At 58.7% G+C, this 14,442-nt stretch overlaps 1 protein-coding gene across 2 annotated transcripts; it reads right to left on the reverse strand.

The window, feature by feature from the left end:
* Positions 1-275: 275 nt before the first annotated feature.
* Positions 276-13,831, reverse strand: BRINP2 (BMP/retinoic acid inducible neural specific 2). 2 transcript variants are annotated; one of them, XM_068199446.1, is made up of 8 exons: positions 13,656-13,831; positions 6,601-6,953; positions 4,482-4,672; positions 4,113-4,303; positions 3,651-3,756; positions 3,061-3,297; positions 2,651-2,873; positions 276-2,327 (listed from the first exon to the last, which is right to left on the reverse strand). In XM_068199446.1, exons 2-8 carry the CDS (start codon positions 6,885-6,887, stop codon positions 1,211-1,213), a joined length of 2,352 nt encoding a protein of 783 aa, XP_068055547.1. In that variant the 5' UTR covers positions 6,888-6,953; positions 13,656-13,831; the 3' UTR covers positions 276-1,210. The 2 variants fall into 2 exon arrangements, with proteins under 2 accessions (XP_068055547.1, XP_068055546.1); XM_068199445.1 differs by having other exon boundaries at positions 6,586-6,953.
* Positions 13,832-14,442: the final 611 nt, after the last annotated feature.

The following is a 14,442-nucleotide window of genomic DNA, read 5'->3' on the forward strand; positions in this document are numbered from 1 at the left end:
CACGCCCTCCCTTGGGGATCCCTGCGGTCAGAGAGTCAGCTCCTTCCTCTCTCTGCCTCATCCTTGGCCAAGGAATGAGGGCAGGCATTGGAGCAGTGAGCTCTGCTTGTCTGGGTACCCGGCATTCCCATCTGACAGCCGGGCAGCTCCACTGCTTGATATTCCACTCAGGCACCCAGTACAGCAGCGGCAGCAGCACCGGGAAGGAGGGAGGGAGGGAGGGGAGCCACACAGCACGGGAAAAGCCAGGGCTAGGGATGACAGTAACTGTTCTGTTCTTTTCTTTCTTTTTTTTTTTTTTTAATCTCAGTTGGTTTTGGTTGCTCTTTTGCTCAAAAAAGGCATTTTTTAAAAAATATATTAAACAGATACATTTTACTAAGATGTCTCTTGGCTGGAGCCACTGACAAGAAATGACACTCCCCAAATGAATAGGCTTAAAAAAACCTGCCCCAAACAAACCAAATAAATAAATACATAAATAAAACATTTTCTTTCTTTTGCATTAGGGTTTTTTTTTTTGTTGGTTTTTTTTGTTCTGTAGGGAACCATTGCCCAGAGGTCTCCGCCGGTGTCGGTGATGGCAGTGTCCCCGGCGCAGGTGCCAGGTCCTTCCCAGGCAAGGGGTGAGACGGTGCCTCGGCACCGCAGCAGACACGAGGTGCTCGTGGAGAGGCCCCAGGGAGACCTGCTGGGTCTCCAGGGCCTGTGCTGTGGACCCCCACCAGCACCGTGTGCGAGGGTACGGCTGCAGGATGGATCATGGGGGATGCAAAGGCAAAGCTGCCAGTAGAAACCTCTTAAAAAGACTACAAAAGTTGGGGTGGCGAGGAGGCCGCCACTGGGGGATCCTTACGGTGGGTTAAGCACCTGCTCTGGCGGGACCAGCAGCAGCTTCTGGCCAAGCCACACCCCCCTGGGCCATTGGCACACCTCCCCAGCCACCTCCGTGTTGGCCACAGTGGCATTGTCCCCGCACTCGGAGCCAGTCTGCACTGCATGAGCTATCCCTCCTCCTTAGTCCCACTGGCATCCTCCATCCGCTTGAGCCCTGTGTCTCTTTGGCCAGTCGCTGGGTGTACCATGGAAGCACGCAGTTGGCACTAAGGTAAGGCCTTGATTTAAATTTTTAGGGTGGTTCTTTCTCTCTCCTCCCCAGGAAGTCTTTCCTCCCAGCCCCGTGGCACCGAGGTCTGAGCGCTCCCGGCCGTTAGCTGCACAGCTTGCCCGTCTCCTGCTCCAGCGCGTTGGGCAGCTTGGCGTTGAAGGCTCTCAAGGAGGACTGGATCCTCGCCACCTCGTTGTTGGCCAGCTTGAGCCGGTGCCGGAGCAAGCAAGTGAAGAGGTCGAGGCGGATTTTGCCAGGGGGTGAGAGCCTGTTCACCCGGTCCCTGATCTCCAGCAGCTGGAGCATGGCTGAGTCCTGGGAGCCCTGGGTGTAGGGGTAGTCCAGCTGGAGGATCAGGTCACGGATAGCGTCCGGCTCAAAGGGCAGGCTGTAGCCAAAGACTTGCAAGCTGTTGATTTTCATGTAGCCCAGGTTCTTGGAGGGATCTGACATCTCCAAGGGTTCATAGTAGATTGTCTCATTGGAGCTGTCATCCAGAGACTTGATGCGGCTCCGCAAGTAGACGTGGACCGTTTCAAAGAAGGTCTTCCACTTGTTGCCCAAGGTGATCGTCCAGTTTTGGCACTGGGCAGAGGCATCTACAGTAGTCCTTTCCCAGTCTGGGAAGCTGCCCTCATTGACAGGCATGAACCAGCTCTCTGAGTGGCTTCCCCCAAAGGGGTTAACATAGATGGCCATGACGGGCTCCAGGGTGCTGTTCTTGGTGAGGCAGATCTGCAGAGAGAGGGCCAACATGACGTGAACCAGCCCGGGCTTGTACTTGTTGCTCTTCAGGGTCAAGAGCATGCGCTTCCTCCAGGAGGGGTCGAACCAGCTCCCCAGGCGCATGTCGTTGCTGATGAAGATGGAGTGCACCTCGATGCGGCTGTCCCGTTTCTGCAGGAGGTACTTGAGCTCCAAGTCCTGCAGGTCGGTCTCCAGCCCCAGGTAGTGCTCCAGTGAGTCAGCCACCTCGGGGCGGCAGAAGCCCTGGGTGAGCACGTAGCCGTGGTTGCAGGTCCCGCAGCGGGTGCTGTTGTCCTGGTCACAGCTGGCACAGGCTGGCCCCTCGCCCAAGGCACACGGTATGGACCCCTGGCAGGAGGGCTGCTCGGAGGGACAGGTACAGCTGTGGCTTTCTTCCAGGAAGGTCCCAGGCACGGTGGTCTCGCTGCAGTACAGGAGCGACTGTGCGCGGCTCCACCAGTAAGGGAGGGACCTGGTGCACAGGAAACACACAACAGAGGCTTAGATGACACCTTTTGGGATGCGACTGACTTTCCCTAAGGATGGAAGAGCTGCCCACCTCGTGTTTATTTTCTGCTCTGCTGGTGGCCCCCCAATGAACCAAGCCCCATTTTTCACCTTCAAGTTTGGACCTGATCTCTCAGGGCCACATTCCAAGCTGGCACAGCCACTCCTGCTCACCCCCTCCTAGGTAGGAACTTCTCCAGTTGCAGCCCCAGGGAGGTAGCCCCTGGCTGTGAGCCACCCTTGGGGCATGGGGCAGTGTCCCCAGCAAGGGCTGCCATGGCACCCTACCTCTCCTTCGGCAGCTTGAAGCGAGGTTGGCGGTGGCAGCGTTTGCTGAGGTTGAAGAGCCGCCGGATGAGTCGGTAGCTTTTTCTGGAGAGCAGCTTCAGGCTGGTGCCCAGCTGTTGGTAGCGATGCTGAACATCCAGATCCATGGTCCAGAAGTGGGAGATGGCTGTCCTGTTCAGGAAACGGTCTGTGGGGAGTCTTTTCACCAGGGCCTGAAACTCCTCTGTGGGGAGAAGGAGATGGCGTCAGTGGGCTCTGGAGAGCAGGCGGTGAAGGTGGCGCTGAAAGCAATCTCCCTCCACCCGAGCTCTGAGCTCTTCGTGGTGAGAAGACCGCCCTGGAGAGCCAGCACCCAGCCTGGGCTGCTTGCAAGGGGAAGGAGATGCTTGGTGGGGTCTCCCCAGCCTCACCTGACTCCTCAAACTGGCTGTGGTGGCTCTCCCAGGCTCGCCCGAGCTGGGCCAGGCTGCTCTCCAGCGCCTGGATGTCGGCCTCGGGGCAGTTGCAGCGGGGGAAGGCGGGCTGACACTGGCAGCGGCAGTCGCTCCGGCGGCACACCAGCTCCCCGGCAGAGCCGCAGGCGATGTAGCTGAGGGCGGCCGCCACGAATCTCTCCCGCAGGTAGGAGGGGAGCACCGTCTGCAGCCCTGCGGAAGGAGCAGCCCCGAGAGCATCAGGGCACGCACGGAGCCCCTCAAACATCACCTGGGCGAGGAGGGCACGAGCCTCCCCCCTCCAGGGCTCCCTCCCTCACATGATTATCATATCAATTTGCTGTGGAGCCGCTTGTCTGGGCTCTGCATCGATCTTGGCTCCTCTTGGCAGACAAGCAACAACCTCATCCTGCCCAGCTTTCATTATTTTCCTCCTCTCTCCTCCCCAGCCCTGAAATTAGAAGCAGCATCTCATGCCAGCATCCTCCCCGGCAACCCCCCGTGCACCCACAAGCATCCCATGGTAGCACTTGTCCGCCCCCACATCCCCACGAGCCCAGTCCTACCTTGGAGCTGCACTTTGTTCTCAGGGCTCTGCACCAGGACAGAGCTCACTGAGTCCAGGTTGTCATAGTTGCTGCAGCCGAGTGGCCCTGTCCGCGTTTCTGTCACCTAAGGTGGGGACACGGAGGCGGTCATGGATACAGGAGGGGACACAGGGTACCCTACCCCACTGAGAATGCTGCAGATAATCCCTGACCCGCTGGCCAAGCCCCACTCCTCATAGCAGGGCGATGGTCGGAGAGGAGAACTAATTATCTGCTAATTAGCTCCTTGACAGGCGGCAGCCCCCTGAAAAATATGCCTTTATTAGCGTGCCCAATTTCCCATAAATAATGGGAACGTGTTAACTTTCCCTGCTCTCTCCTCGCTGGGTGATGCTGTTTTAGGTCTGGCCAGCTGCGAGGGGCCGCGGTGAGGCTGGGGCTGCTGTGTCCCGGCGCTGGCCCCCCTCGCCCCTCGCCTACCTTGATGGCGGCCGTGGCGATCTGGATGTGGTGCAGCCGGCGCAGGGTGCTCTCCCGGTCGATGAAGTAGGAGGCTGCCAGCTGGTGCAGGGTCTCCAGCGAGACCCCCGAGCTGTTCCCAGCCCCCGCCGCGGGCTCTGCCCTCCGGCTCAGCTTGCGCTTGTCCACAAAAATGGTCAGGGACTCCTCTCCTGGGGGGACACACAATACTTTTGGAAGGCTGCTGGGCTCCCCCCATTCCCCCTTCTTGGCCGTGTTCCTCCTGCAGTGACACTCCCTCCTTTGCACAGTCTTTCTTTCCCCACTCTCCCTCCTTTGCACAGTCCTTGTGCGAGGGGGGTGAACAGGACTGAGCGCCCCAGCACTCACCTCCCAGCGTGGCAGCCAGCAGGAAGTGTGTCCCATACTTTTTGATGAGGCTGTCGGTGATCTGCTGCGGGCTGGGCCGACGCCCCAGCAGTCGGATGTTGCGGATGAATTCAGGGGCCAGGGGAAGTGGAAGGCTGAAGAAATCTTTCCTCTCCAAGGCCAAATTATTCACCTTCCAACGGGCAAACTCTCTGTGGGAGGACAGCAGCAGTGGGGAGGGGGTGTGAAATGGGTCTGGCCATGGCACATGCATGCTCTCCTTCCTTATGTCCCCAATTTCCAGCTCAGGACAGGTAGAAAACTCTGGTTAGAATCATCCTGACCTCCCCCGGGAAGTGAAGGACCTCCTGCCAGCTATGGATCCAGCCAGGACAAAAGCACCATCCCTCCCTAAGCCATTGATGGTGATAAAGAGCTACAAGCAGCAGAGATGCCCGATATTGACTAAGCCGGCACCTCCGGAAGGCATTAATCACAGCCCGGGGCAGGGCTAGACCCTTTTCCAGCCCTTTGGGCTGGTTGCCTCTCATCCCTCCTCCAGCCCTATGCCTACGGGTCCAAGTGAAAATCCAGCATCTGGGGGTATCATGGTTTTAAATATCAGCAGCATTTTGTGGCAAGCTGGAGGTGGTGGGTCCCCTCAGAGCCCCAGATGCTGTGAATGTGCCACCCAGCCTGTCACTGCCTCCAAAACCCCACAGCCTCATAAACAACCGGCAGCAAATTTCAGCCTAATCTTTGGCATTTTGCTCTAATTAAAACCAGGCAGTGCCTTTCAGACAGATTTACCAGGGCTGGCTGGGAAAAGAGGGAGAGGGAGGGAGCAGTGGATGGGTGCAAAGCAGCAGCTGCTGGGCTTGGCAGATGACAGGTTGCCTCCCACCACGACTTTTGGGCCCAGAAGATGGGATGCAGGGTCCAGTAGCAGAGCTGAGGATGAGGCAGGGGCGATGCTGCCTCTCCCCTTGCACACACACTTTCCCTCGGGGCTGGGGTGCCAATCCCCACGTCCATCCCAGAGGCAAACAAGCCTGAAGGCTGATAGCAGGTTCTCTGCCTCTGGGGAGGTGTGAGCCAGCTGCTGTCCCTCTGGCTGCTCCTTCCTGTCCCACTACCGTCACCAGCAGCATCCCTGGAGGACGCAGGTCCCTCGGCACAGCAGCGTCAGCACACAGGAAAGAGGAGAGGAGCTCCCTGGGGTGCTGGGCTGCATAACAGGGCTGCAATCCTGGCACCCACGTCAGCACTCCCAAGAGGCCGTGGTCAGGCTTTACTTTGCTGCTGGAAGCCCCCAGGGCTCAGCACCAGTGGGGAGTGGAAGGGAAAAGGGCTCATTAGCCAGAGGTAACAGCCCCAGTTAGGTCCAGGGGGTGGTGGAATAGAGTGGGTTTCCCACAGAGGCTGTCACAGGGTGGTCCTTTGCTGTGGTGAATGGACCCCACTGCTGCCAAACCTGGTTCTCCGCTGGCAAGAAGCCCCCTCCAGCCTTGGCCCCCATGTATATAGCATCCCATAGTAGTCCATGGGCTGATGGCACTGGGGACATGCCACGGGGTCAGTCAGGGTGGCTTTTCTTGAGCCCCAGCAGAATCCCAGCCCCAGAGGACTACCAGTCTAGGCAGGTTCAGTCATTTGGCACAGAGACATCTTCGTGCACAGAAAAAGGACAAAAGATCATCTTTGCCCAAAGGGCCTGGAAGGTGGACACCAAGTGCACATCGCCCCTTCTGCTGTCCCCAGTTTCCATCTCAGGGCAGGAGATTGGTAGGTGGAGGATATCCAAAGGGACTGGAGTACACATGAGACCCATCCAGCCCGGTGCGCTCTGTGCCTCCTGCCATTAGGGCTGATTCCATCTTAACCTGTGCACCAAATCCTTCCCATCTTAGGGCAAATCCTGCCTGGAGCCCAGCCTGGCCACACCATGAGCATCCTGGGAGGGGCTGCTATTACATTCCCTGGAAAAGCAGCATCTCACATCCACCCACCAATGTCCCAATGGACAGCCTCCTGCCACACACGGGGGTCTGGATTGAAGAAGATCTGCCTCCACTTTGCCATGCCCGCACAGCCCCCCACCCCAGAGCCCCTCACAGCCTCTCACCTGTAGATCCTGTACCTGGTGGTGAAACCCTGCCGGTAGCGCTCCATGAAGTCCACGTACTCCTGAGCTCGGTAGAAGGGTCCCCGGTCGGTGAGGAGCCAGTCGAGGGGCGCCCGGGCAGAGGGAGAGGAGGATGAGGAGGAAGAGGAGGGCGTCGCGGGGGCTGCATGGCCCTGGGGCACGGCGCTGCCCGCCCCGCCGGCCGCTCCCCAGCGGCAGCAGGCGCTCAGGGCCAGCAGGGCCAGCGGCCACGGCAGCATGGGCAGGGGCCCGTCAGCACGTGGGAGGTCCTGCCGCCCCATCCTGCTGCCGCCCGGCCGGCTTCTTCATTCTCTCACCCCGCCGCAATGCTCCGGGACAGCCCCGTCCTGCAACGCCAAGCGGGGAAGGCCGTGAGGACGGCGGCATGGACAGAAACCAGGAGCAAGCTCTGGAATGCTGACGGAGGGAAAGCTGCGCTCCAGGGAGAGCACGCGTCAGGCGTGGACCGGCCACGCCACAGGACAGAAGAGTTCATGGCGCTGGGGGTGCTGGGTGCTGCTGAAGTTAAATGAATTCCTGGCTGATGGCTGTTTGAGGAATTTCTGGCTTTTTCTTTATGTTTTTCTCTGCTGTACATCAGTCTGTCAAGCCGAGCTTGCTGCTGTGGGCTGCCCTGCAGCCTGCATTGTGGGGATGCATGTCAGCTCATTTCAGGTGGGGCTAAAAGCTATAATCATGGGAAACTGGGAAAATGAGCTTCTCCAAGTATGGACTGGATTATGTGTGGTTGATGTTAGACTCATTCTTTGTGTCCTGCTAGTGGATGGATGGAGGGATGGATGGATGGATGGATGGATGGATGGATGGATGGATGGATGGATGCCCACTCCAAGGTTGGCTAGGCTGATGGAAGTAGTGTTTTGAGTGCAAAGATGGAGCTTTTCTGGCAGCAGCAAGCACAAGGCCAGAGCCTGAATTTGCCAGTGAAAGTGGGAGATGGGGATCTGCAAGGTCTGGCCAAGGCCAGGTATGCTGTGAGGCAACAACAGCTGTTTGCCTCAAACCAGGGACCCCATTGCTGCAGTACTGCCAGGGAAGATGGTTTTTGTTCCAGGAAGGCAGCTGGAGCCCAAATGCCCATCCCTGCTGAGCTCACACCAGCCCTGCATTCTCCCAAACAGGGCTTTGCTGGATGAATCATCATGCTTTAACATGTAATAATATGTTTTTTTCGATTTTTTTTCTCCCTCTCTTCTATTTTTAAACCCTTAAGGGTGCCCTTTGATTACACTTTCTCAGCTTCTTGCTCAGCCCTTGAGGCTGGGGCCCTGTGAATTTCAAACAAAAGCTGAGACTTTCGCATCACCAGGTTGGGGTGCCAGGGCAGGAGCAGCAGGCAGGGTTTCTGTTCCCCCACACTCTTTTTCACGTGTCACCCTGGTTTTTCCCAGCCTGGCAGGCAGCCACATGACAGCCCAGTGACTGCCTCCTGCCCCTGGCACATGGAGTCCCCCACAAGCCACCATGTGACCAAATCCTGGCCCAAACCTGTCCCATGCTGGGGTGGGGGGCAGGCACTGCCAGGCTGCTTTCCTCACTCTGTGCCCCAAGTGCTGGAGGGGGCATCTGTCACCCAAAAACATGGCAGGACTCGATGCCAGAGGCCCACGGAGCTGCTTGTGTGCTGCCATGTGTGGGTTGTGGCTGAGCAGCCGAGGCATTTGGCTGCCCCCTAATCCTCCCTGCCTGCAACCAAAGCTGGGCTGAGGGGAAGCAGGCAGATGGGATGCAGTCTCAGCCTGAAGCAGACCTGCACTTTGCTCCCCTCCCCAGGAATATCTGTGGTACAATTAAAAATTGATATGGCCTGGGGACCAAAGGGATCCTCAGAGCTCAAGATTAAAGCCCCCCAGGTCCATGCTGCCTGCAGTCATGGGTCCTGCTGCTGTGCTGACCCAGGACCAGCTGCTGTGTCCAGGAGAGAATGGTGGGAGCCAGGGTCTGGCAGTAAACCTCATGGATGGTTTAGGTACTGACCATAGGCTAAACCCTCAGTGATTTGATCCCTTTCCCACACAGCAAGAAGGAAAGCAACACTCTGGATCTCAGCTGAGAAGCTGAGGGAGGGTAAAGCATCCTTGAACAGCATCTTTCTAAACCCTGCCCATGGAAACACACTGCTTGTAGCATTAAATATGGCTGTGACAGCAAAACACCTTGTTTAAATATCTGGTGCACTGGGACTCTGCCTGTTGCCTCACAAACAGGCTTGGCACACCCTATCTCCTCGTCCCCCATCACCATCCATGGGTTTTAAGTGGCTCCTGACCCACCTCTAGCTAAGGTGGGGCTGGGCAGGGGCTGCTCCCTGGCTGTGTCCCTCTCTTCCCTCCCTCCACACAGGTCTGTAACAGCCTGGGTCTCACAGGCAATGTTCAAGGGGATTTTAAGTGGTTAAAGGAGATGCTTTCCACAAGGGCCATGGACATTGGCCTCATCCATCACTGCTTCACACCACCACAGACTGGTAGGGATGGTTTTGCAGCACCCTCCCTGTGGCTTTCCTGGTGTAAATCAGGAAGACACGGGAGTATCCTTCCTTTGATTCAAAGTACAGAGGGGATTTTTTTGGGGTGGGACACACCAGGCAGAGCACTGTGTTTTCCATCAAACCATCCTAGACGTTAAATGCTTCCCATCACCACTAAGCAGCCCCTTGCCATTACCACTCTGGGGGGCATCTCCATGTGCTCTTCACCAGGAGGGGCTCCCCATACTGTCCTTCCCCTCCAAATCCCCTCTCCCACCACAGCTAAGGCAGCAAACCTCTGGCTCACCATCATGGGGATGGATATTATGGGTAAGCCCACTTTGGCCACCTTTTGTCTTAGGCTGTGGTCCCTAGACCAGCTAGAAACCATCTCAGCCTGCTCTGACGCCTTCCCTGGGGAGCTCGTTCTGAGATTCAAGGCTGAGCATGGCATGTTTCCCTGTGGCTACTCCATGTTTTACTACAGAGCAATAAAAATAGGATTTGATATTTCCAGCACTTGGCCGGGGCAAACTGGTACAAAATCAGTGAAGACTCCCTCCTGGTATGAAGCAAAGTTTCCAGCCTTGCTAAGTGAGCTTTTATTCTCACGTCCCTCTTATTTACACCGCGTGTGCCGGCACCTCCGAGGGAGGCTCCTGCTTGGGGACGGGCGATGACGCACGCCATCATCCTTGCCAACAGGAACTGGAGTCCCAAGTCAGGCAGGAACGGGCAAGGAAGGCCTGTGTGGGGGCTGCACTGAGCTATGCAGCAGCTTATCCCCACGGAGCAGCTTTCCTGCACCACTGTCAGCTGGGATAATTTATTTCCTCCTATCGATCAGGAGTTACAGAAAATGAATATGTGCAGATATTGCCACAGCTCTCTATAGTCCTTATCCCTACAGCTGGGGGGAACTGGCTCTGATCCGAGGGGAAGGAGGGCTGCACTGCTGCTCTGTGGGGTTGGGGCAATGCTTTTTGGGGTGCACCTGCACACGCTCGCACCGGGATCCTCCTGGGATGCTGGGGAGAGTAAAGCTCCTTAAAAACAAGTAACCCCCTTGACCTTACTACTAGAGCTGGAAATAACTTTCTAATCACTTTTCCTTGATCCAAAAAAATGAAGATTTGATGAGAAGCATCTGACAACTCTTTTTTTCTTATTCCTTTTGATTTAGGGTTTTGCATCACAAAAGTTGGAAAACTTCCAGATTGCTAATTTTTTTTTCTCCTCTTCCCCTTCTATAAAAACCACAAAGCAATGGAAGAAGAGTACCAAAGCAAATATTTTTGGCAGATTTTCCTGCACAACCTCTTTCAGGGCCAAGTCCTCTGGAGCTTCTTGCAGCCCACTGTGTCCCCATGGCAGGAACCAGGGAGGAACACCCCAGTGCTCCTCCAGTGATGGCTGACGCATGGCCCACACTGTCACACATCATGAGCTACATCTTACAAAGAGCTTGTGGCAATTTCTAGAGGCACTCCCCCACCCTGGAGATGGCAGTGGGGTCACTTCTGCAGTGGTGCCCTCATCCAAAATGGCTTGAGAGGCCGAAGGAGGGACGTGAGATGGGGATGGGGGTGCTCAGGTGAGCTGCAAAAGCCTCCCTCTGCTGCCCTTGGAGCAGACAGCAACAGCAGCAACACCCTGAGCATAACCTCAAGAGTTACGCCGAGGTCCCGCTCGCTTCCATGCCGACGGCATCTCCAGAGCCACGCGCTCCACCGCTAATCAGGCTGAGTTCGATAATTAAGATGTTAGCTAATTGCTAGGGACATTAACATTGATTTGTGCCCTTTCATGCTGCAGGAGCAGATCTCGAGATACAGAAACTGGGAAGCATGCACTGGGGAGAGGGGCAGTGGTATTTGCCAGGTGCCATTGGGAAGCACAGGAAGATTCCAGATGGACTCTGGAACCTCCTCTGTACATGCTGAGCTGAAGCCCAGAGCCAAAGCAAACCCCAGTGTCCATGGTAGTACATGATACCATTGGTGGGAGAGCTGTGGCATGTGCCCAGTCACAGGGGTTGGTCCCTGGGGCGCAGTGGGAGCAAAGGTGCACCTGTGCAGGAGCGATGGGGAGGGGGCTCGAGCTCCCTGGGGACGCCTTTTAGTGGGAACAAATATCAAACCTAGTAACTGAGTCACCTTCTCATTAAACATGGAAAAGCTTTATCAAATTAAGGCCACTTAAAAGAGCCTGGGCAAAGGCTAAGTGCAGTTTAGCGTCTGAAGTGGATTGACTCAGCTGAGCCATGTCTATCTGTGAATTCGCCCAGGCCACCTCTTGCACACCTCAGGACAGACAATCCCAAAGGGCTCAATTTTAGCAGGATGCTCTCATTGCTCCGGAGCCGCCAGTCTTGCCTAGGGCTTTGTGGAACACCTCTTCCCTACAGCCAGCCCTGCCTACACTGTCTCCTCTGCCCCCTGCCCCGGCTCGACTGTGGCTTGCAAGGAGCTGCAGCGCCGGGCTCGTATCCGCACGCTCCCAAGGAAGCGCCAGGGCCTCATTGATCTGCCGGGGTAATTAAGAGAGCGAAGCAGGCACCGCCAGAGCGACAGCAGCGCGGTAATCACTGGCAAAGTGGGCACGGCGGGGTGCTGGCAGCCACCTGGCAGCCGGCCTCGGCCACACGGCTCCAGGCGGCGAGCGTGGGGACAGCCACATTGGAGCCTCGGTGCTGAAGATCACAGCCGTGGCTGTGAACAGATTCTCGCTGGGCTCCCGCTAGCCACCCTCTGTAGCCCGTTCAGTCGCTATAGCCGAGGGACTCTAAGTCACTGCCCTCCTCTCAGCTCATGAGACCAGTTAGAGCTGTAGGACTCAGTGACTTGGGTTCCTTTTATTAGCTTTTCTTCACATCCTCAAGAGCGAGACACTTGAAGATGAGAGTAAAGGAAAATAGCAGAAAATCCCAGGACTCAGGGAGCCGAGGATTTGCATAAGACATCAAATGAGTTGAAGCCTGGGCCGCTGTCAGGGGAGATGGCAGCTGCGTGCAGAGTCGCACCAGTGCCATGTGTTCTGCCCTCTGGCTTTGCACACCCGAGACTTTCACACCTACAGGCAAAAAGCCTCTTAAATAAAGCAAATAAACGTGCAAAACACAATTTCCCTCCCCCAGCACAGTGATAGCAACAGCAGCTGCGGCTTCCCCACCTTGCACTGAGCTCTCAGACCAAATATCCCTGCAGATGGATCTTTGGGACCAGAGAAGAGCAGACCTGCACACGAGGGGATGGGGAAAAAGAGCAACCCTGAGCACAAGGGGCCAGGGAAAAAGAGCAGCCCTGCAGCCTCCTCGCTGGGGAAGAAGGCTCCTTCCTCCTGACAGATCCTGCAAGCCCAGTACCATGCTCATGCAGGAGCTGGGGGCAGTACAAGGTGAGGAACACTGCTTCCCTTCCCTGCCTTGCCTTCACACGAGTGACAAGTGTCACGGACGCACAGCGATGCACAAGTGTAGCTCAACGTTAGCAGCACAGGATAAGTACGGTGGTGGGTGGCTGGTGTTGGGCAGAGAGGGAGCCCTCCGCTGGGGTGTCAGAGTGGGGCCACTCCCCTTTCCAGCTCCCCGGGTCTCCAAACTGTCACCGAACGGCCACCAAAGACAGCTCCGCTTCGGAAAAAGTGCAGGGGCCTCATTGCAACGTCTCCGGGGCCGGCAGGGACCCTCCTGGCGGCTGACAGAGAGGGGACACTGACATCTGCCGGCAGGTCCCACCCGGCCCCGCAGCGCCCAGGCTCAGAGTGCCCGGCCCCGGGAGCACGGCGGGGGCACTCCGGGACCCGCCACCGCCGCTCCCGGGCAGCGACTCGCGGGTCCCCTGGGGAGGGGACAGGGCATCGCTGCGCCGAGAGCTGATGCTCTCCAGCGCTGTAAAGACACAGAGTTTCGCTTCGTACTGGAAAGATGAGTGTTTAGGGAAGGGAGCCTGGCAGCGGGGACCGCGGGGCTCCCGGAGCTGTGCCGGGTAGGCGCCCGAGGCGAGCAAACATCTCCCGACGGGTCACGCACCCACTGCTCGATCCGATGCTCCGGGTGGCGGTGCGGGGCCCTGCGGTGCGGGGCACGGGCGATTCCCCCACGGGCTATTGATTGATGGGGGCCCATCGGAGAAATGGGCGTTTTAACTTGCGGGGGCATCCCCCCGGTCCCCGCGGGCGCGGGGTGTCTCACACCGGCATCTCACACCGAGCAGCGCACTCGGCGCACAGCAGCAGGTCCCAGCTCCCCGGGCAGCCCGTTTATCCCGGTAGCCCGCCGCCACCCGGTCCCACCGGGCCGCTCGCAGCCGCCCGTCACCTGCCGGGCCCCGCGCCGGGCTGGCTCCCGGCCCCTTTCCCGACACCCGAGCTCGCCGGGGAGGCTGCGAAGCGAGCCCGGAGCGGAGACACAACTTGACCAAGGTCACCGAGCGAGCCGGCGTCGGTACCCGCGATCCCCGCCCTTGCGGGGCCGCCGCTCCCCCGCAGCCCCCCTTCCCCACGCCAGCACCGGCGGGATCCCCACGCCGGCTCAAACCCCGCGACCCCGCAGACTCACCCCAGGCTCCAAATCAGCGCCGGCGGGGCACCGGCCGCCTCTCCTTGGCGTCCCGCTCCGACCCGCTCCGGCTCAGCGGCCCCGGGCGCTGTCCCGCCGCCGCCCCCGGGCCGCGCCATGTGCGGGCGGCCGGGCGGGCCCCGGCGGCGCCGCCGCCATCCCGCGCTGCCCTCAGCGCTGCCCTCAGCGCTGCCCTCAGCGCTGCCCTCAGCGCTGCCCTCAGCGCTGCCCTCAGCGCGGCCGCCGGCTCCGCCGCGCTCCGCGGGGCCGCCGCGCCGCGCCGATCATATATGCAGCGGCCGCGGCCAATCAGAGGCGCCGCCGGCGGCCCCGCGTGCCCCCATTGGTGGGACGGGGCGGGAGGGGCGGGGCGTGGCGCGGGGGTCCCGCTCCCGCCTGCCGACCCGGGGTTAGCGAGTCCCGGGATGTGCGGGATCGGGAATGGTGCGGCTGGGAGGGACCCTGGAGATCACCCCGGGATGTGCGGGATCGGGGATGGTGCGGCTGGGAGGGACCCTGGAGATCATCCCGGGATGTGCGGGATCGGGAATGGTGCGGCTGGGAGGGACCCTGGAGATCACCCCGGGATGTGCGGGATCGGGGAATGGTGCGGCTGGGAGGGACCCTGGAGATCACCCCGGGATGTGCGGGATCGGGGAATGGTGCGGCTGGGAGGGACCCTGGAGATCATCCCGAGATGTGCGGGATCGGGAATGGTGCGGCTGGGAGGGACCCTGGAGATCACCCCGGGATGTGCGGGATCGGGGATGGTGCGGCTGGGAGGGAC

This window comes from Anomalospiza imberbis, chromosome 9 (genome assembly GCF_031753505.1).
Source record: "Anomalospiza imberbis isolate Cuckoo-Finch-1a 21T00152 chromosome 9, ASM3175350v1, whole genome shotgun sequence".
Taxonomy (NCBI): Eukaryota; Metazoa; Chordata; class Aves; order Passeriformes; family Viduidae; genus Anomalospiza; species Anomalospiza imberbis.

Excerpts from the sequence above, each read along its gene's own strand:
- BRINP2 (XM_068199445.1), bottom strand. The coding sequence starts at position 6,887 with ATGGGGCGGCAGGACCTCCCACGTGCTGACGGGCCCCTGCCCATGCTG. Across the intron at positions 2,874-3,060 it reads CAGCCAGTTTGAGGAGTCAG|AGGAGTTTCAGGCCCTGGTG; the intron begins GTGAGGCTGGGG and ends TTCTCCCCACAG. Across the intron at positions 2,328-2,650 it reads TTCAAGCTGCCGAAGGAGAG|GTCCCTCCCTTACTGGTGGA; the intron begins GTAGGGTGCCAT and ends CCTGTGCACCAG.